At 47.8% G+C, this 26,320-nt stretch overlaps 1 protein-coding gene across 1 annotated transcript in view; it reads left to right on the forward strand.

Moving 5' to 3' along the window:
• LOC146179715 (uncharacterized) overlaps positions 1 to 26,010 on the forward strand; it is a 29,384-nt gene extending 3,374 nt beyond the window's left edge. Inside the window, exons 4-5 of the mRNA XM_084580255.1 lie at positions 12,656 to 13,020; positions 25,711 to 26,010. Coding sequence (XP_084436381.1) covers positions 12,656 to 13,020; positions 25,711 to 26,010 — 665 coding nt within the window. The remainder of the gene's footprint in view (positions 1 to 12,655; positions 13,021 to 25,710) is intronic.
• The last annotated feature ends 310 nt before the right edge of the window (positions 26,011 to 26,320 follow it).

Consider the following 26,320-nt stretch of genomic DNA (forward strand, 5'->3'; position numbering starts at 1 on the left):
GTGTGAAAGGAGGATGAAGTTGAAAGGACAATGAAGTGTCGCTTGCGCGTTTGCGTCTGTGTTGCTTGTTGCCGTTGTGCCTGGGCTACCCCCTGCTATCCTTGGTATCCTTAGTCTCCGTGTACGTGACATTCTGGTGGAGCTGCTGGGTAAAACGATCGCCTATGCAAGAGTCTACATCTGCAAGACGTCGCGCAAGCCTTGTGCTATTGGACACACCAGTGCATCACACCAGTCGACGGATCCAGGGGACTGTCCCCGGAGCTTCAGCCAGTGGCTGCCGCCATGACATCCAGTGCTTCTGCTCAGCAAGTAACGGGCGTTGCACCGGCCTGTAACTACACCGTTCAGGCCCCTCGGGTACCGAAGTCTTTCCATGGGGACCTCTTTGAGGATGTGGAGGACTGGTTCCTTCAGTTTGAACGTGTCGCTGCTTTTAATCAGTGGGACGATGCTGCCAAACTAAGGAACGTCTATTTCAGCCTTGACGATGGCGCCCGTATCTGGTTCGAGAACCTAGAGCAAGTGTTAACATCGTGGCGGGAATTCCGTCGTCAACTGCTCGAGGCTTGCACTAGCGCGGATCATCGCGAACATGCAGAACGTGCCATTCACTCTTGCATCCAAATGCTGAATGAGAGTGTCCAAGCGTACTTCGAGGATATGACGCGCCTCTTCAGGCGAGCCGATCCCGCCATGTCCGAGGACAAAAAGGTCAGGCACTTGATGCGGGATTCGAAAGAGCAGCTGTTCACAGGCCTTGTGCGCAACCCACCGTCGACTGTAAACGGATTCTTTGCGGAGGCCGCCACAATAGAAAGGGTGCTACAACAATATGCCCTGGCTTATGACTGACCGTTTTATACAGGCACAATCGCGGAATCATTTGCATCTTCCGAGTGGCATCCTGGTGCTTTGCCCGAACTGATTTGCAGCGTCGTGCGCGAAGAACTCATTAAGTTCTGCAGCCCTCTGCAGCAATCGCCAGCTTCTGTTTCTGCTATAGTGCGGGAGGAGGTGCGACAGGCGCTCAAGAGCTCTCTTTCGCCTGTAGTTACGAGCCCGCCGCTGTCGGGGACCGACAACCGTCCCACATATGCGGAAGTTCTGCAGAGTCAGGCTCCCTCTTCACCACCGCCCATTCTCGCGCCACCTGCAGTTCCGCTGCCCTCGGTGCAGCCAGAGCAGAACTTCGACAATCGTCCATTGCGATCATTTGGCGCACGCCTGACCGCCGTCCGCTTTGCTTCCACTGCGGTAAACCAGGACATCTCTACCGGGATTGTCCGCATCGACGCCTAGGTCTTCGCGGCTTCCGCCTTGACTCGCCTCCTCCCCGGTTTGGTCAACGACCCCGAGTTATTGAGGAGTACCTGGCGGAGCAGCGTTTTTCATCTCGTTCACAGCGTCAGTCCCGCTCCCCTTCACCAAGGCGCTCCTCGACGTTCACCCACGGTTCCTCGCGAGAGGACCAAGGTCGCTCGTCTAGCCCTCATCGGGAGAACTGAAAACAGCGACCTTCGGGGGCGACGCTGCGTTGAAGACCTCTCGTCGTCGTCGCTTCGATCCGACCGCGAGCTGCTGGTACCGTCACCTAGGGAAGCAAAAAGCGTTTCTCTGGACATTCAGGTTATCATAGACGGTCGTACTACGGTTAATGCATTAGTGGACACCGGTGCCAATTATTCAATTTTGAGTGGTCGCATGGCGACTGTTTTGAGGAAGGTGCTCACTGCTTGGCCAGGTGTGTACCTCTGAACCGCCGGTGGACATATAGTTACTCCAAAGGGGATGTGCACGGCTCGCATTCAGATTAACGGACGTACTTTAGTCGTTAGTTGCGTTGCTTTAAGTGACTGCTCCCGTGACCTTATCCTCGGCATTGACTTTCTGTGGGAGTACATAGCAGTTATCGACCTGCAAAATAGACTCGTCACATTTTCGATGGGGTAATCTGCCGAACAAGATAGTAGCAGTCCTTGCAATGCCGCACTTCGTGTTTCCGCCGAGAGCGTCTCGCTGCCGCCGCAAAGCAGTGCTCTTGTGGAAGTTACCTGTGACGATTTCCGTACCGGTGATGCTGTAGCGGAGGCAAACCATTCGCTCCTGCTTGCTCAAGACATTTGCGCTGCTCGAAGTTTATTTTCGCTTCCCAATGGCCGGGCTGCACTCCTTGTCACAACCTTTTCTAATGAGCACCGGCACTTGTTTCCTGGTAACAGCTATCGCTTTCGCTGACCTTGTTGCGCACGATCCGGTCTGTGTTGCATCCACAGCAGTAGAAACTAACAAGCCATCTCTTGACAACATCGACAATAACTGCCACTTGTCAAAGGAGAAACGGCGGGCCTTAGAGCAACTGCTGAAGGACTTCAAGCACTGTTTTGCTTCTTCATCGAAGGTTCGTCAAACGCCCACCACACAACATCGCATCATTACTTATGCCGACGCTCGCCCTATATGACAGCAGCCTTATCGTGTGCCTGCCAAAGAACGGGAAATGATCCAGATGCAAGTTCAGGAGATGCTGGATGATGGTGTTGTGCAGCCTTCGCAAAGTCCATGGTCTTCGCCAGTAGTCCTGGTCAAGAAGAAGAACGGCACTTGCCGATTTTGCGTCGGCTATCGGAAATTGAATAATGTGACAAAGAAAGATGTATACCCGTTGCCGCTCATCGATGACTCACTGGACAGATTGCGACGTGCTAAGTATTTTTCATCTATTGATCTGAAACACGACTATTGGCATCTCGAAGTACACAAACGAGACCGAGAAAAAACCGCATTTGTCACTCCAGATGACCTATATGAATTCAAAGTACTCCCATTTGGATTGTGCTCTGCCCCAGCTACATTCCAAAGGATTATGGACAACGTCCTCACTGGCCTCAAGTGGCAGATCTGTTTTGCGTACTTGGACGACGTAGTTGTTTTTTCCGAAACATTTGACCAACACCTTGAGCACCTTCGAGCTGTCCTGGAAGCCCTCCGTTCTGCTGATCTCACGCTGAAGCCCCATAAATGCCACTTCGGGTATACAGAACTCAAGTTCCTCGGCCATGTTGTAAGCGCTGTTGTGGTGCTTCCGGATCCCGATAAGGCTGCTGCCACCGCACGGTTTCCCGTTCCAGCAAATAAATGGGCTGTTCAGCGCTTTCTCGGCCTGTGCGCATATTATCGGCGGTTCATTGCGGACTTTTTTAAGATCGCGGAACCTCTGACGCGCCTTACAAGGAAGAACACCTCCTTTGTGTGGAACTCTGAGCAGCAGATGGCCTTCTCTTTGCCTCGTGAGCGCCTTCAAACATCCCCTGTTCCGCGCACTTCGATGAAGGGGCTTGCACAAAGGTTCACACTGACGCCAGTAGGATCGGTCTTGGCGCGGTCCTTGTTCAGCATCAACACCGGTTGAGCGAGTAACAGCCTATGCTAGCCGCACTCTCTCTCTCGTGCCGAAACGAACTACTCCACCTCAGAAAAGGAATGCCTGGCGGTCGTGTGGGCTACTATGAAGTTTCGCCCCTAGCTTTACGACCGACCATTTAAAGTCGTCACGGACCATCATCGTTTGTGCTGGCTGGCAAATCTGCGAGACCCATCTGGACGACTTGCACTCTGGAGTTTACGGCTTCAGGTGTGTGACATAACTATTGTTTATAAGTCCGGCCGCAAACGCGAAGACGCCGACACGCTGTCACGAGTACCCGTTGACACTGGCGATACTACATCCGATGACAATAGCGGTTTTCTAGGAGCGCTCAGCGCATCTCAGCTCAGGGATCGACAAAGAGCTGATCCAGACATCCTTCCACTCATCGATTATCTGGAAGGGCGTGATACGACCCTGCCTCGACACCTATCTCGGCAGCTTGGTTAGTTCTGCATGCGGCAAGGCGTCTTGTATAAAAAAAACTCCCAGGGCCATGATAGAACTTACCTTTTGGTAGTGCCATGGGAGCTCTGTGAGGATATTGTCACGTAGTGGTGACGAGGTCGACGACACAAATGAAGGGGTCGATTATTGCAGTAAAGAAACTCTTTATTTGGGCTGACTTGCGCCCACAAAAGAACTAAGCAACTCGGAGGCGGCGATAGAAACAACCGTGCTCGTCGATCGTCGAACAAAGAATGCTCGTCACACTCGGCAACACTCAATTTAAAGGATGCACAGAAGAACCTAGATAACGTCGCAAACAGCTACCAGCACGGGCTGGAACATTGTGGAACGACAAGCGAGTGGCCGGAACCTTCGAGACAGATCTCGGTGCGTCTTGCGCTACAACAAAACTGATAAAGGTGTGACTCGCGACATCGAGCAGTAACAAACAAAGATTACGGAACTGATACGCGGTCCAGAATCACAGTGATAAGCCTGTATGCCGACGGCTGTTAAAAAACAACAAATACTGTTTTGAAGGTTTCGCGGCATTACTCCCCCCTTAAAAAAACATCGCCTCGATGTTCAAAACAAAGGAACTTAAACATAAACACTGCAAAGTTTAAACACCACAGATTCTTTAACGCGCGTAATATGGCTTCAGTCGTACAACATGTACAATTTCTGGGCGTGCGCGTCGCCGTTGTGATGCTGATGTTCCGTCGGGAATGACTTCATAGTCCAGTGGTCCGACGCGGCGAAGGATTTTGTATGGCCCAAAGTATCGACGCAACAACTTTTCACTTAATCCGCGACGGCGAATTGGTGTCCAAACCCACACTTGGTCTCCTGGATTGTACTCTGCGTGGCGTCGTCGTAAACTGTATCGTCGGCTGTCGGTGCGCTGTTGGTCTTTAATACGCAGCCGTGCGAGTCGTCGGGCTTCCTCCGCACGCTGCAGGTAGGCGGCGACGTCAAGGTTGTCTTCGCTGGTTACGTGCGGCAGCATTGCGTCGAGCGTCGTCGTTGGCTCCCTGCCGTACACAAGCTTAAACGGGGTCGCTCTGGTTGTCTCCTGGACTGCCGTGTTATACGCGAAGATCACGTACGGCAAGATGGCGTCCCAGGTCTTGTGTTCAGCGTCGACGTACATAGCGATCATGTCCGCGATCGTTTTGTTCAGGCGTTCCGTAAGGCCATTGGTCTGGGGATGGTACGCAGTTGTTCGTCGATGGCTTGTGTGACTGTATTCCAGGATGGCTTGCGTCAACTCTGCCGTAAACGCCGTTCCCCTGTCCGTGATGAGCACTTCTGGGGCGCCGTGTCGCAAGAGAATTTGTTCGACAAAAAATTTGGCGACTTCTGCCGCGGTACCATTTGGTAGTGATCTTGCTTCGGCGTAACGGGTAAGGTAGTCAGTGGCCACGATGATCCACTTGTTACCCATAGACGAAGATGGAAAGGGGCCGAGGAGATCCATCCCAATTTGTTGAAAGGGCACGATTGGGGGCGGAATAGGGTTTAGTAGTCCTGCTGGTCTGTTCGGCGGCGTCTTGCGTCGTTGGCACTCACGACACGTCTTCACGTAGTGGGCAACTTCGGCAGGCAGTCGCGGCCAGTAATACTTCTCCTGGATTCGACGCAATGTGCGCGCAAATCCGAGGTGGCCTGCTGTGGGCTCATCGTGCAACGCCTGCAGAATTTCTTGCCGAAGGGTTTTAGGCACTACGAGAAGCTGCGTGGTCTTGTTAGGTGCGAAGTTCTTCTTCACGAGCAGGCCATTATTTAACGTGAAGGATGATAAATGTCGCCTGAACACACCAGGAGGGGAAGCGGTCTTTCCTTCCAAGTAATCGGCTAGCGCTTTCAGCTCAGGGTCTGATCGCTGTTGTTCTGCGAAACTGCTGGCGCTTACCGGTCCCAAAAAGGCGTCGTCGTCATCGTCCTTCGGGGGAGCATCGACCGGAGCGCGGGATAAGCAGTCTGCGTCGGAATGCTTCCGGCCCGACTTATAGACTACAATCAAGTTCAATTCTTGAAGTCGTAGGCTCCATCTGGCAAGGCGGCCGGAAGGATCTTTCAAATTAGCCAGCCAGCAGAGCGCGTGATGGTCGCTTACCACCTTGAATGGTCGGCCGTATAGGTATGGACGAAACTTAGAAGTGGCCCAGATGATTGCAAGGCACTCCTTCTCGGTCGTCGAGTAATTGACTTCTGCTTTTGTGAGGGATCTGCTAGCGTAGGCGACTACTTTCTCCTGTCCGGCACTCTTCTGGACAAGAACGGCTCCTAGGCCCACACTGCTCGCGTCGGTGTGAATTTCGGTCTCGGCGTTTTCATCAAAGTGGCCAAGTACAGGAGGGCATTGCAGGTGGCGCTTAAGTTCATCGAAGGCTTCTTCGTGCGGCGCTTCCCATTTAAAAGGTACGTCAGCCTTTGTAAGCTGCGTCAACGGTTCGGCGATCCGAGAAAAGTTTCTGACAAATCGTCGATAATAAGCGCACAGCCCAAGGAATCGGCGTACAGCTTTCTTGTCCGCAGGCGGTGGGAATTGTGCGATTGCAGCTGTTTTCTCCGGGTCTGGGCGAATACCGTACTTGCTAACGATGTGACCTAGGAACCGGAGTTCTTCGTAGGCGAAGTGACACTTCTCTGCTTTTAGCGTTAGTCCCGATGACTTGATGGCTTCCAGCACTGTTTGTAGTCGTTTTAGGTGGTCTTCAAAGTTTGACGAGAAGACAACAACGTCGTCCAAATATAGCAAACAAATTTGCCACTTCAAGCCTGCCAGGATTGTGTCCATTACTCGTTGAAACGTGGCTGGTGCGGAGCAGAGGCCAAATGGCATCACCTTGAACTCATAAAGGCCGTCCGGTGTGATGAATGCGGTCTTTTCGCGATCTCTTTCGTCGACCTCAATTTGCCAATATCCGCTCTTGAGGTCCATCGATGAGAAGTACCTTGCATTGCAGAGCCGGTCGAGAGTGTCGTCGATGCGGGGAAGCGGGTAGACATCCTTCTTCGTTATGCTATTCAAGCGGCGGTAATCAACGCAGAAGCGAAGTGTGCTGTCTTTCTTCTTGACCAAAACGACTGGTGCCGCCCAGGGGCTGTTCGAGGGCTGGATTACGTCATCACGTAGCATTTCCTTAACTTGATCGCGAATGGCCTGGCGTTCTCGCGGCGATACACGATAAGGGCTTTGGCGCAGAGGTCGGGCGTGTTCGTCCGTTATAATGCGGTGCTTGGCCAGTGGTGTTTGTCGTACCTTCGATGATGACGAGAAGCACTCCCCGTAGCTTCGAAGAAGACTAAGAATCTGGTGTTTCCTGCTGTGGGTCAATGCCGGGTTGATGTCAAATTTGGGCTGACGGAATTGGTCCGGTGAGTCTTCCAGCATTTGGTCGTGGAGGGCGAATACATCTTTGAGGTCGGCTAATTCGTCGAGAAAAGCGATCGTCGTGCCCTTGTTGAGATGCCGGTATTCTTCGGTGAAGTTTGTTACCAGCACCTGAGTTTGACCTCTCCGGAATTTCGCGATGCCTCTTGCGATACCGACACCTCGTTCTATGAGCAATTGGATATTTCCTTCGACGATGCCTCCAGCGGTTTCGATGTTTGCGCTACCTACGCAGACTGCGATGCTTGATCGGGGCGGGACGGTCAATTCTTCATCGAGGACGTTTAGAGCGATGTTTTGCATCGACGTCGTCGTAGCAGGAATGGCTTTGTCTCCAGAGAGCTTGATGATGTTGGATCGCAGGTCGATGATAGCCCTATGTTCATTTAGGAAGTCCATGCCTAAAATCACGTCGCGGGAGCACTGCTGCAAGACCACAAAGCTGGTGGGGTAAGTACGCCCATTTACGGTTATTCTTGCAGTGCATCGTCCGGATGGAGTAATCAGGTTGCCACCTGCGGTGCGAATCAGTGGGCCGTCCCAAACGGTGGTAACCTTTCTGAGCTGAGAGGCTAGCGGTCTACTAATGACTGAATAGTCAGCTCCGGTGTCTACTAGGGCAGTGACTCTGCGACCGTCGATATCAACTTCAAGGTCACTTGTTCGCGTCCTCGCATTGTACGTGGGCCTTGGTGTCCGATATCGGCTCCGTCGTTTCTTCAGGTCATGGCCGGGGCATACCGTTGTTACTTCGCTGGGCGGCGGTGTCTGCTTGCACTCTGGTCGTGTTGTCGTCGATGTCGTCGTGTGGAGCGGCGGTGAAATGGCTGCGTCGTCGTTAGTGGTCGTCGGCGGCGGAGGATCTTCGTCTTTTCGCCGTTGAGCAACCTCACCTCCAAAGGTTGCTGCCTTTATTTTCCCCTACGGGGGCTTGGGGACCTTCCGCGCACACTATCATCATAGTTACGTCCTGGCGACGCAAAGCGGGCCCTGTACGGCGATGGAGACCTGAATCGACGGCTTGGTGGCGCAATCTCACCACTACGCAGATAGTTGTCGATTTCTTGCGGTCGTTCACCTGGGCGTGGTCGTGGAGCGTCGACTGCAAATCCACGGAGACCGATTCGTCGGTAAGGGCAGTGCCGCAGAATGTGACCGGCCTCACCGCAGTGGAAGCATAATGGCCGGTTGTTTGCAGTCCTCCAGGCGTCGCACTTCCTAGGGTTTGGGGGTCGTTGGTTGGCTTGGCGGGCGGGGGCCAAGGGGCGGTTTTCAGGAACAGGACGGTTGCGGCGAGGGCTCGGAAAGTCATCACGTCGGGGCGGAGGGCGACGTAATGCACCAGCGTAGTTCATCGCTGTTGCCTCGTGTGCTGGAACAGTCGCAGCCGTCGCTTGAGGAACGCCCAGCGCCTGCTGGACTTCTTCACGGACGACGTCCGCGAGCGTCGCCACCTGCGGTTGTTGCGATGATGGCATCAGTCGGCGGAGCTCCTCACGCACGATCTCCCGGATGAGGTCCCGAAGGTTCTCTCCGCTTGTAGATGCGCTGGGGTAGTGGATTGAGCAGTCCGGCTGAAGTGGTCGCTCGTAGTGACGCGTTCGGGTGGCCAACGTCTTCTCAATAGTAGACGCCTCCGTTTCAAATTCCGCCACAGTTTTTGGCGGATTTCGCACAAGACCCGCAAAGAGCGACTCTTTAACGCCTCGCAATAGAAGTTTGACTTGCTCACCTTCGGTCATATTAGGGTCGGCGCTGCGAAAGAGGCGCTTCATCTCCTCAACATACGCCAAGACAGGCTCGTTAGGGAGCTGAAGTCTTGACTGAAGGAGGGCTTGGGCTCTTTCCTTTCGGACGGCGCTTGAAAAGGCAGTCAGAAACGCTTCCTTGAAAATCTCCCAATCCTTCATAGCTGCCTCATGATTTTCGAACCAAACTCGGGCATGTCCTTGAAGAACAAAGTAGACTTGCCTGAGTTTCGCGGCGTCGTTCCAGCCATTGAATTCTGCAACACGGTCGAAAAGGTCCATCCAATCTCCCGCATCTTCATCCGGTAGTTCATGGAAGCAGGGGGGCTCCCGGGGTTGAAAGAAAATAACCGGTGCTGTAGGCTGGGCCATTGTCAGCGTCGATGTCTTCCGAAATCGAATGGGGTCAGGTAGCAGACCGTGCTCTGGCTGTAGGCCTTGAAGTCGGCGGCTGGCTCGGTGACCTGTAGGCTGGTCTTCCAGGGCGACAGGAACACGGCTTGGGTCTTCGCTTGAAGGATAAAAGGCAGCACCTCCACCAGATGTCACGTAGTGGTGACGAGGTCGACGACACAAATGAAGGGGTCGATTATTGCAGTAAAGAAACTCTTTATTTGGGCTGACTTGCGCCCACAAAAGAACTAAGCAACTCGGAGGCGGCGATAGAAACAACCGTGCTCGTCGATCGTCGAACAAAGAATGCTCGTCACACTCGGCAACGCTCAATTTAAAGGATGCACAGAAGAATCTAGATAACGTCGCAAACAGCTACCAGCATGGGCTGGAACATTGTGGAAAGACAAGCGAGTGGCCGGAACCTTCGAGACAGATCTCGGTGCGTCTTGCGCTACAACAAAACTGATAAAGGTGTGACTCGCGACATCGAGCAGTAACAAAGATTACGGAACTGATACGCGGTCCAGAATCAGAGTGATAAGCCTGTATGCCGGCGGCTGTTAAAAAACAACAAATACTGTTTTGAAGGTTTAGCGGCAATATTCTCCTTGCTTGCCCAGATGAACCTACGTCTGGTCATTTGGGTTGCTCACGGACGCTTGCTCGAGTGCACAACATGTATTACTGGTCAGTACTCTCGGCAGCTGTGAAACGCTATGTACGAAGCTGTCGCGAATTCCAGCGCCGTAAAACATCGCCTGCCGGATTTCTCAAGCCCGTTAAAGCACCCCGTATTCGGTTCGACCAAATCGGCATGGATCTCCTTGGCCCTTTCCCTTTGTTGCAGGCGGGAAACAAATCGATAGTAGTCGCTGCTGACTGCCTGACTCGATACGCTGAGACAAAGGCAATCCCTCATGCCACAGCTTCCGAAGTAGCCGAGTTTTTCATGCACAACATAGTCTTGCGGCATGGCGCCCCTTCATACGTCATTACCGACAGAGGGACAGCTTTCACTCCGCAGCTCATCGACCGCATATTTGAGCTGAGTTGCAGGACCCATCGCAAGACTACAGCTTACCATCCACAAAGCAATGGTCTTACAGAAAGATTGAATAAGACGACTGCGGGGATGTTGTCACTGTACGTCGATGTGCAGCACAAGACCTGGGACGAGGTGCTGCCGTACGTCACATTTGCGTATAATACAGCCTTACAAGAAACAACGCGCTTCACACCATTTCGGCTTGTTTACGTACGCGAAGTTCAGAGCAGGCTCGATTCCATGCTCCCGTGCCCAGATGACGACCAGCTTTCCCCAGATATCCAGCAATAGGTCATCCGAGCAGAGGAAGCCCACCAGCTCGCCCGTGTGCACATTGGGCGGCAGCAGACCACAGACGCGCACCGTTACAACCTCCGGCACCGCCATGTTGACTACAAACCTGGGGACCAAGTCTGGGTATGGTCACCAGTTCGCCGTCCAGGCTTGTCAGAGAAACTCCTTTCTCGCTACTTCGGGCTGTACAAAGTATTGCGTCGTGTGAGTGACCTTAGTCATGAAGTTATTCCAGATGGTGCAGCACAAAAAAAAACGTTGAAAGCCCAGCTCGAACATTGTGCACACTCTGCGGCTGAAGCCGTACTACCACCTATAGCGTATGGCCACCCGCTGTAGCCACTCTCTTGCTTTTCACACCGTTTTTACCGGCCGTCCTCATTTTTTCTTTCAATTCTTTTTCGGAAGGGGGTAATGCCACCTAGCGTTGCCAGGTGGCGCATGACTCAGGTGTGAAAGGAGGACGAAGTTGAAAGGACGACGAAGTGTTTCTTGCGCGGTTGGGTCTGTGCTGCTTGTTGCCGTTGTGTTTGGGCTACCTCCTGCTGTCCTTAGTATCCTTAGTCACCGTGTACGTGACAACATACTTCAGTATAATACATTTTTGTTCAAATTATGTGTAACCTGCCTTAAAGAACTGCGATGAAAAGTATCAGTGAGAAAAGCATTTCCTAGTCAGCCAGGTGATGCATCATGCAAATTACAGGTGTTTTGTGAAGTTTCCGGTCAGAACGTTTTAGTCGAAGTTGCAATTTATGGTTGCACAAAACTGACCACTTTCAGAAAATCTTTTTCTTCATGGGTTGCATGCCGAAATTTCTATTTTCGGTTTTTAACAGCCCAGCATTGACTACTTACCAGGAACGTTGTATGGACCTCTGCATTCGGATATGTCTTTAGTCTATATCATAATTTACTGTGGTTCTGACCAGCCACAAAATAGCTCTTGCAGAATTTTCGAAGTAGCATTGAAGCGCTGCTTGCATATTTTAGTTAAGAACACCTATGAATAATCTCGGTCAGGGCAAATTTCTCGGTATTCTAGTAAGCTCTGCCAAATTCGACAGTGTTAATCTAAGTAGTTGGCGCTGGGCCCTCAGCTGTCCCTCAAGAGGCAAGGGAGGACACAATGAAACCCCCTGTGCGGACAGGTAGCTTCCTCCGATCACAAAAAGAGAGAGAGGAATCCCATCGAGCGCAGAATTTTTCTGAGCCAAGAATACAAAACTATTTGAGCATGTGTCACCTTCGCAGCGATATTTGGTTTGTAAAGCGTCTATGTTAGCACTGAATTTTTTGTGAGTCTTCCAGAGGGTAGAATACATCGGCATTTTCATAGCTGATTTAGACACTCTGTCGAGTCATTTTGTAAAACAATGTCTAGCTATATGATCCTCACAAAATAATTATTCACTAGAACAAACAAACGAACCTACGGAGAAATAGCAGAATTAGGATATTGTATTCAAACCAATATAGTAATCGTTCCCCGGTAGGACAGGGTAGGAAAGGGATGATGCTATCAGAGCAGCTACTTCGATGCTTGCTACCACGGTGACAAGATAGCAGCTCTGCTTCCGTTATGCCGTGAGACACCGATATTTAATAAGCGTCCAACAATGTATATGCATGCCAATTTGGCGGCCCTTTTTGCCAGAATATGTTTGTAAGGGCGTCCAAAGTTCCTCCATTGTTATAACAATTTGACTAAACCCTATTCTATTTTCCGACCTATAAATTTGTTTACCAATGTACCACAACGATGAATGTAACGTCGACTGACTACACCTAGAAAATAAAATGTATATGATGACGGTATTCCCGCGTACTATAGGCTATGTAGGGCCCAATAAGGTGTGCCACTCATATATGCCATTTACGATGCCGGCATGCAGAAACCATCGATGTCCTCGAAGGCGGCGCTGTGGATATGGGTGACTCTCTGGTCGCCAACTGGCAAAAGGCGTCCAATGCTTCGTTCCTGAACCCATCTTCCCGGTATCTGTCAAAAGTCATGCAAGACATGGGCTTGTACCTAGTGCACACGGACACCTTACAACCGGACTTTTCCCTGCTGCCATACGCCTTCGCCTTTCCATACTACGACCACGGAGCAACACGAGCGCTGAACTACGCAGGGATCGGCAGCCGTGTAGCTGAAGCGCTCACCCTGCTCTTCACATCTGCATCTATCTTCACCGACCGGGCAAACGGAGCATTGAGGGCGCATGCTCAGTGCATGGCGAACCTCTCAAGTCAGGTGAGAGTGCAGTAAAGCGTTTAAAATTATTAGCAGCCTGCGATTTTTCGTCTTGGCAGCTGCAAGTTATTATTCGCGAGTGATGTCAATCGCATGATCGCACAGCACCTGCAGTTTATTGCGATCCATTTTCCATAGGACAAAGGCACAAGGGGAAGGCAACCAGTGTGCATGCTTTTTTTTTCATCCACCACATGATTTCCCTGACAATTTATGAAAAAGTACAAAGCGATGCAGGGGGTTACTTGCTGAATGTGACAGGCTCCATATTCTTGCAGCCGTTGTCTTGATGTTTCTTAAACATGCGTGACAATATCCGCAGCTCTGTGCGCCATAACTTTGACTGTTTTCTTAATCAACCAGGCTCACAGTGGACTAACGAGTCTGTATGAACTGCAGCCGATGTGATGTAAACTTCGATGCTCAATCTTTCTAAAAACTATGTTTTGTGAGAAAAGACTAATTTTACTCACGCTTGATAGGAATAGAATCCCATTTCAATCAATCACCCAATCAATCAAAGCTATCATTATCGATAAACAAGACAATACATATTTATAAATTCGGTTCGATAACTATGGGGCTTGACTTGTAAATGGTCGAGTAAAAAATAAACTTGATCAGCCAGCCTTAATACGCAGAAATTTGACATACAATCAAACAAATGAATAATCAACTCTTCAGGTGGACATGCATATCAGTCAACAGTTCATAGGAGGGTATAACTAATCATAAGCACAGAAAAGAATAAACCACCTAGAAAAACTTCAAGGAAAACGACCTTTCCTGGCTCTTAATGAAGTATATCTCCGAAGTGAGTGGGAAGCTGTTTGTAAAGTTCTCATAAACATCACTATTTCAAATGTTTTCCCCAGAAAATTGAACTAAGCTTTCTTCGTTCAATTTATGAGAGGCAGGCATTTGAAGTTTGCATTTAATATAAGTCTTGTACTACGCGACGGCAACACTAACATACTGAATGGTAGAGGAATACCAGAACTTATGTATACCAATATACTGATATAAAAAGTTTGCGACTGAGTGAGGATTCAAATGATAGTACCCCAGCAGTTGCTTTCACGAGACTGAATTTGGCGAAAGAGAAGAATAACTGTTTCCTTAAATTGGGGGGGGGGGACACAGCAACCGAACTCTATGTTTTACATACACGATCGATGTTTTGTGGCCAGTGCTAGTGTTGGTCAAAGACGACGCCAATGTCTTTAAAAGAAACCCCGTGAATACTACTCTTATGTGATGTGCGAAACGTGTCAGTTTCATCGTTTAGTCTCATGTAGTGAAACTCCACATATGTAGGCTTTAGACTTATAGTGTTGGTTCCATAGCACAAAATCATTTGTAAATAATACCCATTTGACGTGTTGCAGTGTTTTGTAGTCTAGAAGTTGATTGAGATGTGAACGAAAGAGCTGTGTCATCTGCATACATCAATACTTTGGAAGTCTAACGGCAAGCGGTAGGTCGTTCATGAACATACAAAACAAAACGGGCCCTAGCCTAGAATTTCGCGAGACTCTGAAAGCCGCTGGTAAGAATATAGAACGTCTGTTATCGACACTACGTTTTGTTTTTTGGCAGACAGGCAACTGTCAGAGAAGAGAGAGTGCCGTTATTGTTACTTTATTCCTTTATTGTTTTTACAGCTCGCAGTGATCAGTGCACTCAAACACCTCTTTTAAGTCAATAAATGTTACCACTGTCATTTGGTGTTAGTGATGTGCAGAGTTATTCTTCTGAAAATGTGGTGTGCAGAGATTTGTCGTTGATTTAGATGAGAGAGAGTCATGCTGCTCAGACTAATTACATTGTTATCAAGCAGAAACTCACTAAATTGTACAGGTTTTATAATTCGAATATAGTACTGATTACACTGAGCTCACATGCAGGTCTATAGCTTTTGTTGTCATTGGGGCCTCGAGTGCATATATACTGGCAGAACGGTCAGACTCCAAAATATTAGCTATTTGCAACTAAAGATCGCGTGGATAATTATATAGCGTAAGGCCCGAAAATGTCGCCATTGTATTTAATACCTCCATTAAAATTCTTTCATAAGCACACGTTTTGTTTCTTCTAGTGTTTTGATCACTGACATCATTTCATCTTGAGTAATATCCCGAAAGTGAAAGTATTATTTTTTTGCTTAAAGCGCTATTGAAGGTATGGCAATTAACGAGTTTCTTCTGCATTCGGCGAAATGATTGTTGAAAATATTTACGACGTCCTCAGAGACTTTATCAGGAAAATTATATCACTCATTCTTACTCCAATAACACCACTCGCAGTTCTGATATCTTTACAATATTTCATTCCTGGCGCGTAATCATTTTAGTGTAGTACCGTATCTTTGAGATTCTAATCCCTGCAATCAATTTATTTCGGTAGTGCTGCAAATGTCCACAGTAATAATCATTAATTCAATTATTTCTACGCGTGTGATAGTAAGAATCCTTCTCTTTCCAGAACATCAGCTATAGTTTGTGTTGTCCAAGGGCCTATACGGTGGTAGCAATTAATCTTAGTGTATGTACAAGGGGACAGGTCAGTTGCATATGCTATTTCAATCACCAGGTTTTGATATTGAGTCTGTCGCTACCTGACACACCTTCACTCTATTGTGCATGAATAAAAAGGAGTGTATGGATAAAAGCTTCCTCACCCAAAATACCTCTCTAGGTCACAAAGATTTCGAAGAAAATTATTTGATGTAGTGAACAACATCCTTAAGATATTTTCAATGCGTCCTCAATTGTGTTCATCATGCCTAAAGATGGTCGAAGGAATCGGCTTATGTACACATAGTATTCCTTTATATAACACAGGTCACGCATACTAGAAGAGCATAACAAACAACAATTTAAAGTGAAATCTTGATTGTGGGCTTTGCACACTTCGCTTATGCGCTGTGGAAGGATTCAGAAGATTCGGTACACAGAGGGACGTGGCAGCGGCTGCAGAGGTAGCTTGCCTTGCTACGGTAGGCAAGGTAATTCGACAGCTGTTGGCCTCCTTCTCATTACTTTTATTTAGGAAAGGCTGCCTGACGTCGCATATTTTCTTCCACAAAAGTATTGTTGAGCATTTTTTCGTATAAAGAAGCTGGTGCGGGCTCATTGGATTAGCAGATTTGTCGCTTCGAGCTCAGTGCGGGTTGAACGCGATTCATGAGCTCCTTGGCAACGCAAACTCTGAATTCAATTTGGTTCATAAAGTTTTTGGTGCCTTTGTTGCATCTCCATACTGTCGAGGCATTTGCAATTACTGCATTTAAAAGACTGATGGTATTCGCACGTAACCCCTATTGTTCCGGATGTTATTTCTGTGCCTTATAATCAAGGAATTCATTATGTCGACACCCCCATGTGTTCTTTGTAAAATTCCACGGAGTGTGGCCTGATTACATCGTATACACCGCTCTCTTTCCTTTTTTTTGAATCCATACAAACATGTTTAGAAATAAAAAATATTGTAAAGTGAGGACTCAGCAATTACAGGAAGAAGGTAGCTAATCGTTATGTGCGTCGTGCTCCTCGACCCTGTGCTAACTAATAAACCCAGCAGGCTTCTCTACATAGTAGCTGTCTTTATTGGCTTCGTTTAGTGCTCAGTTTCTCGCAGTAGAGGCCCTCAATGCAGCTTTTAGACCCGAATTTACAGAATCGTCATTAGCATGTAGAGTCTCGCTGACATCATCCGCCTCCTACATCCCTGTCCCAAGCATCATTTTCGGAATCATCATCAGGGTTAAATTAGAGCTACAACAGGACATAGATTTATTCTCCAGACAATCGTCGCTTTGAAGACCTTTTGGAAAACTATTGCTTTCGTCACGGTCAGTGCAAGTTTTACACACAACCAAATTCCTGCCAACACAGCCTGCACTGCGCATGGAAAACCAGGGAAAATACAGGCGCTCTGAGCCAAGGCATGGAATTCTGCAAATAATTATTTGTTAGGTGGCGTAAAAGATAAGACTACGCTTTTTATGCATAATGTCTTCATTTGAGTATGCATGGTTGTTTCTATGGCCAAGAAAAACCAACAAAATTTGCTTAGTTAAAGAAGAGTTGTACTTAGCGCATATATTTTTATACTCGAACAGGACCACTGCCTCTCGATGAATTATTTTTTTTTCTTAAGAACATCCGATAACCTCCAACAAGCCTTGTCCCATTAGAACCTTGCATTTCAAAAAAAAAAATAAAACATCGAAGGCTAGTGTCATCTGTTAAACATCTTAGAAACCTCAACATCTCGTCAGTTGAGGTCTTCATGCTGGTAGCGACACCCTCCCAATTAGTGAAAAATGCTTATAACAGGGTAGATATATGTCCTCATATTAGGCCCGCATGCATGAGAGGTTTAAATACTGGTTCTCTGAAGCAAAGGTCCCACGCAAACGTAACCTGCTGGCGTTGAATATTTTCTATGCTGCTGAAATCATAACTAGACGTGTCGCAGGGATAAAGCACAAAAGTAGACTCTGTTACGATGCCTTAAACACTGTCTTAAACACCAGATAACATCGTTTTGTTCTTGCAAATTACAAAATCAGAGGGGCGGAATATTTGGTAACTCGAATTTACCCAGCTGTAACATTCTAATGTTAAGAATATCAGCAAGAAGTAATCACAGCAGTCATTTTTTAAACAATCAGTGTTGATATCGCTACAGACAATTTAAATAATTTTCCTGTCACAGGTGATCACAAAGTAATACTCATTACGGCATAAAATTTATTTACAAACGTGCTGTGCTTGCGATGAAAAACACAATAATGATGCCGAATTTTTGTTTGATGATCGATTATAATGAGCACTAAAGTGGTATCATTTATTGAGCTCTTGAACAAAAAGCGCAATTTCTCCATCACTTGATCTACTCACCCGCTGTCGCGAAAAGATGATTACCAAGGAATTTCAGCAGTTTCTCCTTGTTTTAGCCATGTCTATTACAGCGCAATAACAACGTTACAGTATGTACAACGTGCGCCATAAAGAACCATGTGATCAAGGTTTTTTCTAGCATTCCGGGAATTACAGTGTAACACGCATGCCTTAAGGCGTCCATGGGACTTGATTACTATTTGGGCAGAACTCTATGCCGTTTAGAGATTGAGCGATCGCTAGGTACATCTATTTGCTGCAAGAACTGGGCAAGGTCAGCCAAGCAAGTTAGTTGCAATACGTGCGAGATGTCCGTTTTGTGTATCAAAAATTTTCCGTTCTTAAGACAAGCATACTTCAAACACTTATCTTTAGTTTCGTTCAAAGCATAGCCGAGCAGCACTTTCAATGCGGGAACCAAACATTCATTACATAAATTGGTGCACGATTTGCCTCTGAACTAATAAGCCCAGCTGAGATGTATTTCGTATTTGGTTTTCGGCAGCTTTAAGCAATATCAATCTAGAAAGTAGGGTGGGATATTCGAGCGCATTTGACTATTTTTTTTTATGAATAGCCTATTGCGAAATGTATCAATATCACTCTCATTGATCTCCATTCGCATATGGCATAATAATTCGTTCCAACAACACTCTAGCTTTCCTCATGGACAAGAGGAAGTCCCTTTTTGTTGAGTTTACTTCTGCTGTATTATTGGAAGTCATTTACCCCCTTTTCATCTCTATTTGTTTTATGAGGCGAACGTTTTACCTCTTTATTTCTGCGTTTTATTACGTTATGTCTCAGGCAATAGCCTTTCTAGGCCCAAAGACGTAGACTGATGGGCGAGTTGGTACGACATTCAAAGAAAAAAGCAGTGTACCAGTACAAACACGAGGGAAGGAGAGACGAGGCACAACGCTGACTAACAACTGATTGTCATATGCAGAGCACCCCTGTTTAAGCACAAAAGCACTTCAGATAAACCAGAAAGGAAAAAACACGGGAAAACAAAGCAATAAAATTTACAATGATACAAAAAACATGTTCGTTATGTGATATGGCGATGAATGGAGTGCTAACGGATGCCGGTCCTAGCTTCGCATTCTCTGAAGCCTCAATGACTTCTCTTGTGACCGTATCTTTGTGATATGCTACAACTTCACAATTTTCGACCGGCGCATTACGAGTACAATAACGGCAATGAATCCCGATATTGTGGAGGAGCATGTTTGACATTATTGCAGTGTTCCTCATGCCTACAGTTAAGACAATGACTAGTTTGACCAACATATAGTTGCCACAGGACAGAGGGAGCGATTATACAATATAGCTATTGCGGGGTACAATCTTTCGGGCTGCTTCATGCTGACGAGTACAGTTTGTACATGTTTTTTCAGTGCATTTACATGTGCATCTTTTCACCAAATCGCAGCGGAGGCGAAAGTGCAACGTCCACTTTCTTTTTTCCCAATCTTTTCCAAACCTTCAGACCATCAAACCTTCAGGGTTCTTTAACGTGCACTGATATCGCAAAGCACACGGGCGCCTTGCTTTTCACCTCCATCGAAAAGCTGTCGCCGAGGCCGGGAGTAGATCCCGCGTCCTTGGGAACAGTAGTCGAGCGCCGTAAGTACTGCGCCGCCCCGGCGGGGCTACATATTTATTCTGCGAACCGTACAACTGCCATTCTCCTTTTCCTAACTTAATCTACTATCGTCGCGTTCCAATCGGATTCCTTGCAATATGTTTTAAAAACCCAGTAGCGCAAATACCTTTGCAAAGGATTCGATATGGCGTTTTCATTTTGTTAGGATAAATCCAATCGGTCTTCAAAGTGTGATGTCAGCAAATAAGCTGCAAGATTTATACGGATTGAATCGTCCGGCAAATAATTATCTGACCTCAAGCGATCTCACACATCATGCCAAAAAAGCAATGCGTGTAAATGTGCTTTAACGAACGTTAGATAATCAAGTCGCGGACTCCAACTCCTCTTTCATGATTTCGCACTTTATTATTCTGCAAAGAAGCACGTTTCAAGGAATTAGTTAAAAGGCGCCCTTGTTCGAAAGTTAGTCACCCCATGTTTTTTTTTGTGATACCACCCCCAGTGATGCAATCACCAGTGGTAACTGATCAGGCTCCTTTTTTTTTTTTATCCCAAGTGGTTCGATATATACCCCTGATTCTTGATGGGTTCCTCTTTAGGCCGCAGGAACTCCCTTCAAGCCTCGATCCTAAAATTTTTGCCTCAGTTCTTTCCTTCATAATGTATTTATTTACACACACACTGCGGACTGTGGTTAGGTCCATTCGGGCAGAGCAATATACATAGCAAAGAAGCAAGCAGAAAAAGTATACAAAACAAATCAATTTACAGCATAAACGCACTTACAACATAGAGTTTGCAATTTTATAAAACGATGACTCCTACGAAAAACATTATTCCGATTTTGCGTTGTTATCGAAAGTGACGCTATCTCTCCGACCCCGAGTCATCTGATTGGTGGAACCGCCGTAACATGACGTTGCCATCTTTTCCGGTTCCGTAGCGGCAACACCTGATTCCGGCGTTTCGACCAATCGGATGACTCGAGGTCACATGAGATAGCGACACTTCGATAACGACGCAAACTCGGAATACGGGCCCTGGGCAAAGGTCCACTCATCGATGGTGCGAGGAAGAAAAGAAAACTTAAACAAGATAGTTCGAGCAAAATAAGGAGAAAATATATTATTAATATTATTATTATTAATAATAATTGGTTCACAGGAAGCGAAAGGCGCAGTATCTGTTACACTTTCTCTGTAGACACCTGAAAGGGAAGGGATGAAGTTGGGAGTGAAAGTGGAAAGTGAGAAATGGGAGCCGCAGTGGAAGGCTACGGAGCAATTTCGACCACCTAGGGACCTTTACTGGCTAGGAACTAGCCCCATTACCCATTGCCTCGCTAGAATCTCTCCTAAAGAGTAAATATAAATTGGCAGGTAAGCACCCTCTACTCAATGGGGAAGGCATTAACAGTCCCCACACAGACTGGGACTATATCAAAACAACATACAGAGGCCGCAGATTATGGACCCTTCTTCAAAACCTTATTTTTTCCGTCCACAACAACTTCAACACACCCACGCAATTGGCAGTAGTGTACGTGTCGACACCAGCCCCGACCTCGTCTTCAGCCGCTGTTTAACAAAGGTGACATGGGACAGAACCCAACATACATTAGGCAGCGACCACTACAACATTGTTGCCTCCATCCCCTTTCAAGAAAAGCGCAAAGCCTACACCACACACAAACTCAACTGGGACCATTTCAGAGCTACCCGGGAATCACGTGAGTCAGAGCCCATCAATGACATAGAGGCCTGGATGAACTTGCTCACACAGGATCTCCACACCCACATCCGATACATTGAGACAAAAGGGGAGATTCCTAACCTTGACAGCCGCCTCGCTCACCTCTGGGAAGTTCACCATAGCGTCTTAGAGCGATGGAAGAGCCGAAAACTGGACAGAACGCTAAAGAAATGTCTCTCAACACTTCAAGCGCAAATCGAACAACACTCGGAAGACCTCTGCCGCTCCAATTGGAACCAGATATGCGACAGCATGTCTGGCAAACTAACCTATAAAAAATCTTGGCAACTCCTTCGCCCACTCATAGGTCCTACACGAACGAAATCTGCCACGCAACACCATGTTACTCGCCTCATTCATAAAAACATAGATGACACAGATACCGTAATCGAAACCCTCAAAATCCCATACACGTCTCTGGGCACTTCTACCGCTCTCCCATGTTACAACGGATACCCGAACTCAACATTAGACGAAGAAATCACGGAGGCAGAACTGCGAGGGGCACTTCTTGCGCTACGAACACATTCTGCTCCAGGCGCAAAACAAATTACAAATTCTCTTCTCCGTAACTTGGACAAAAATTCTATCGTGCAGATTACGGATTACTTCAAGACATGCTGGAATGAAGGCACTCTGCCCCAATCATGGCGGCATGCCAAAATCATCTGCATTCTCAAGCCAAACAAACCAATCACGCTACAGAACCTTCGCCCCATTTCCCTGACATCATGCCTCGGAAAGCTCTTCGAGCATGTCATTCAGAACCGACTTGCCCGCGATATGGCTGACAAAGACTTGTATCCGCGCAGCATGGTCGGCTTCCGTCCGCACCTGTCGGTTCAGGACGCCATGCTGCAGTTAACGAACGACAGTTACAACCCCTTCACACCAGGACACACCAAAGCAGTCCTCGCTTTGGATCTCTCCAAAGCCTTCGATCGCATCCACCACTTAGCGATCGTTATTGCACTCTCCCCCATCAGTGTTGGCGAACGCACGTACTCATATATTAAGGCCTTCTTCTCAGATCGAACCACTGAAATCCATTTTGGCCCCCTAACGTCAGAGATTCACCCTCAAAAATGTAGGCACCTCGCAGGGGTCTGTACTATCGCCTCTCCTCTTCAATATCACCCTCATACCCCTTGCTAGCAAATTGAACACCATCCCACGCCTACGCCGCACTCTATATGCTGACGATATAACCATATGGACCACACATGGCAACGACGGAGGAATAGAGGAAGCCCTACAAACAGCAGCTACCACCACCCAAACTCACGCAAGCAGCATAGGGCTAAGTCAGAGCTCCTCATCATCCGTCCACGAAACTCTCCGTGTACCCCGATTTCAGTCACCATTGAAGACCGGCCCGTCCCTGAGGTTCCCAACCTCGGGATATTAGGCCTCCACATCCAATCCAATGGGAAAAGCACCATCACACTCAAGAAACTCCAGCAGATTGCTGGTACCATATCGCACCTCAATAGTAGAGTAACAGTAAAGCACAGGGGAATGAAAGAACCCGACTTATGTCGACTCGTTCAAGCCTTTGTCCTTAGTCCGGTGCTCTACACAACGCTCTACCTCCCACTTGCAAAACGCGACATCAACGCTCTAAATATACTTATTCGCCAAGCCTATAAGACCGCACTTAAACTACCCTTCAACACGCCTAACGAACGCTTGGGAGCCCTAGGCATACATAATAGCATTGAGGAGCTCATTGAAGCCCACAAACATGTCCAATACATACGACTCACATGAACATCAACGGGTCGACACATACTCTCTCATCTCGTATTCAGAATACCCGCCATTGATCGAGACCTCTTCCCTATACCCAAGCATATCCACAAGAAGCTTATTATTAAGCCCCTTTCCCGAAATATGCATCCCCATCTACACGAACAGCGCCATATAGCCCGTGCTAAGGCACTCCACCGACAGGGTGGATGCAGCATGCACAGGCATAAGCGCCGCTGCTGCCGCAGTAAACTCCTCTCTCTCCCCACTTTTTAAGCTGCCACTTCTACCAAACCTCACCTCTGAAGAAGCCGAGGAAGCTGCAATAGCTGCCGCCATAAGGTATACGAAAGCAAATTACATTCTCAGCGACTCCAAAACGGCCATTCAAAATTTTGTGCGAGGCAGAGTCCATAGTCCAGCTTGCGACATTCTAAGCTCGTCTGCTGCGCGAAACCCGTCCCGCCAATTGGAGCTGATTTGGGTGCCAGCGCAGTCCGCGGACCCGGCAATGAGGCTGCCAACTTTTTAGCCCGAGGTACCATACACCGGGCACAGGAAGCCTCCGACCTGGGATTCACGAGGGAGCGCATGCACACTTTCTTCGAGCTGACCTAGGCCTACAGAGCTACTCGGCAGCTATAACCTCAGCCTCACTCATCCCTATACAATAGACGTGCCACTCTTTGGAGACGTCTCCAAACGCACACCTTCCCATCCCCTCAACCTCTTTCTATCATCCCCTCTATCCTACACCTGCGTGCACCCTTTGTCCTGAATCACACGCTAACGCCCTTCCCATCTTAACACTCTGCCCGGCGAACCCTCCCCCGCGGGGCCTGGAGGACCGGGAGGCCCTGCTGCGCTCTACTGAGCCGGCTGACCAAGACACTGTCACAAGCCGGACTACCAGCGTAATGGACCTTCGGAGCATGAACCCTTGATTGCAGTGGGGCCGGGATCTGTGAGTCCCAAACTCCTTTGCTTAAATAAAGTTTTATCCATCCATCCCTACGGGGCTGGGACGGTAGGTCAACGCCGCTTGCGGCGGGGGCTAGCGAGCCACCGAATTTTTATCTGTTGTAGGCCGTCATTGCACCCACCACCGCTTCGGTGGTAGGGGAATACGGCCGTTGTTGCGGCGTGCGTCGTTCTCTCCTTCTTCTTTTTTCATTCTTCTCTATTTTCTTTCTGTCCGCACGATGCAGCGGAAGGTGGCTCATTTTGTTTTCCTTCTTCCTGCAGCCACAACAACAACAGCCCCGCCGGGGTGGCGCAGTGGTAAGACGCCGGACCACTGTGCCGGAGACCCGGCTTCGAACCCAACCTCAGCGGCTACGTTTCGATGGAGGCGAAACGAAGAGGCGTCCATGTGCTGTTAACGATTCCCAGGTAGTCGAAATTACGCTGTACACCCCCACCACGCCTCCTCTTTCTCTCTCTTCACTTTCACTTCCACCTTTCTCCCTTCCTTTACGGCGCGGTTCAGGTGTCCGCAGAAAAAGTGACAGATACTGCGCCTTTCCCTTCCAGTGAACCGCTTATTAAAAAAACAATTATCTTTACCGTGCGCTGACATCGCACAGCACACGGACGCCACTTTGTTTCGCCTCCATCGAAACGCATAGCTGTATTGTATCGACTGTTTCTGGCTGATTAAGGAATGAAATAGTTAGAGAGGTCAAGTGCTAGTATATTGGTTAGTAACATGGAAAGAAATCCTAAACGAAAGTTTTTTCTCTGATCTTCAAGGTGTGGTTACGTGAATTTGGTACAATTCCGATGGTGAATCTGATTTCAAAAATTTAGGAAGCCCGAATCTCACAGCATTTGTTTGCACTTTTTCAAGGTTTTTTATATTTGATGTAGTGTACGGATACCAAACTATGGACACATATTGAAGATAAGGCCTGAATAAAGAAAGATAGCTTAGAAGGTTTACATCAGATGGAGAATTTCGGAGTTTGTCTGAGGAAACTGTTTTTTTTTAAATGCTTCTTTGCAAATTGATTGATTGAATGTCCTGTATTGAATGGGAAGGCTCATGGCCATGGATGGAGATAAAGGGGAGTAGACATAATCTTCATTGTTTAGGTCGTCACTCGAATCACATTGCTCTAACCAGGCCACTAAGCGAGCCATACTTGGCAAATATCATCTGTGTGTTAGCATCAGTTTCTAGAAGGGAACGGTAGTTCAGGCGGTAGGGTTCGATCTCGGGACGTCCAGTAGAAAAAGCAGGGCATTCCCAAAGTAAATGAGATATGCCGCCGCAGGTTAGAGTCGTACAGTGGGGGCACGTAATCATTTTCTCCTTATACTGACGCCAGCGGGCCATAATACGTGGCGTGTAAGCCGCATGGGCTATGAGCTTATTCTTTGCAAATATTGTCAATATGAGTATATGTACATTTCATGGTAAAGCGAAGATTGTCCTTGTCAAACACAATAACATATTATTTCCGATTTTTTTTCACACGAAGTTGGTGAATGCTTACTGTCGCAGTATTGTATAAGACGTTTTGTTTGCACTTTCTGAAATTCCTATTTGGCTTGAGGTATACCCTAACATAAAACACAAGCCATAAATTTCCTGTGTCCTTCGTCAGTCTCATAAAACACAAAGGATAAAACTGTTGAAGTTTGGCGATACAATGTTCTTGTTCCCAGGTCAGCCTCATCAAACTCGCACAGTACTTTGAGCCGCTCTCGTTGAAGACAGCTCTGTATGCGTACCAGGCCCGAAAAGATATAAAGGACCAGCGCGTCCGTGGCCTGGAGTTCCTGACCTCGGAGCAGCTCTTCTTTGTCGCCGCGTGCTATGTACGCTGCGTGAGGACCAGTGGACTTCGAGGCGCCGCCGACGAGTTGTGCGATGCTCCGTTTCGGCAGGTCGCTGAGTTTGCCGATGCATTCGGATGTGCACTAGGCTCACGAATGAACCCATCGCGACGGTGCGAACTGTTCTGACCCCGTCCCCTCACTTCATGTTTGACGCCTCGGGTTTGTGTTGAGCCACATATTTATTAGGTATAAAATGTAAAATTAAAGGAGTGTTAAAACGAATTTAACTTGTTCAGGTCATAATATGAAGCAGGAAGAAGTAAAAACAACAGGATTAATAAACGTTCCCTGTCCAGTATTTTCGCCAATACCCTGGAGTCTTGACTGTTCTGCCATATTGCAGCAGTAAAACTAATTTATTTAGGACTTCCGCGCAACTATCATTCTAGCATTCAGTATTGAAGTAGGAGCTTCCATATTCGTGAAGCTTTCCTCA

Source organism: Amblyomma maculatum, chromosome 9 (assembly GCF_055883805.1).
Source record: "Amblyomma maculatum isolate TAMU_Amacu chromosome 9, ASM5588380v1, whole genome shotgun sequence".
In the NCBI taxonomy this organism is placed as follows: Eukaryota; Metazoa; Arthropoda; class Arachnida; order Ixodida; family Ixodidae; genus Amblyomma; species Amblyomma maculatum.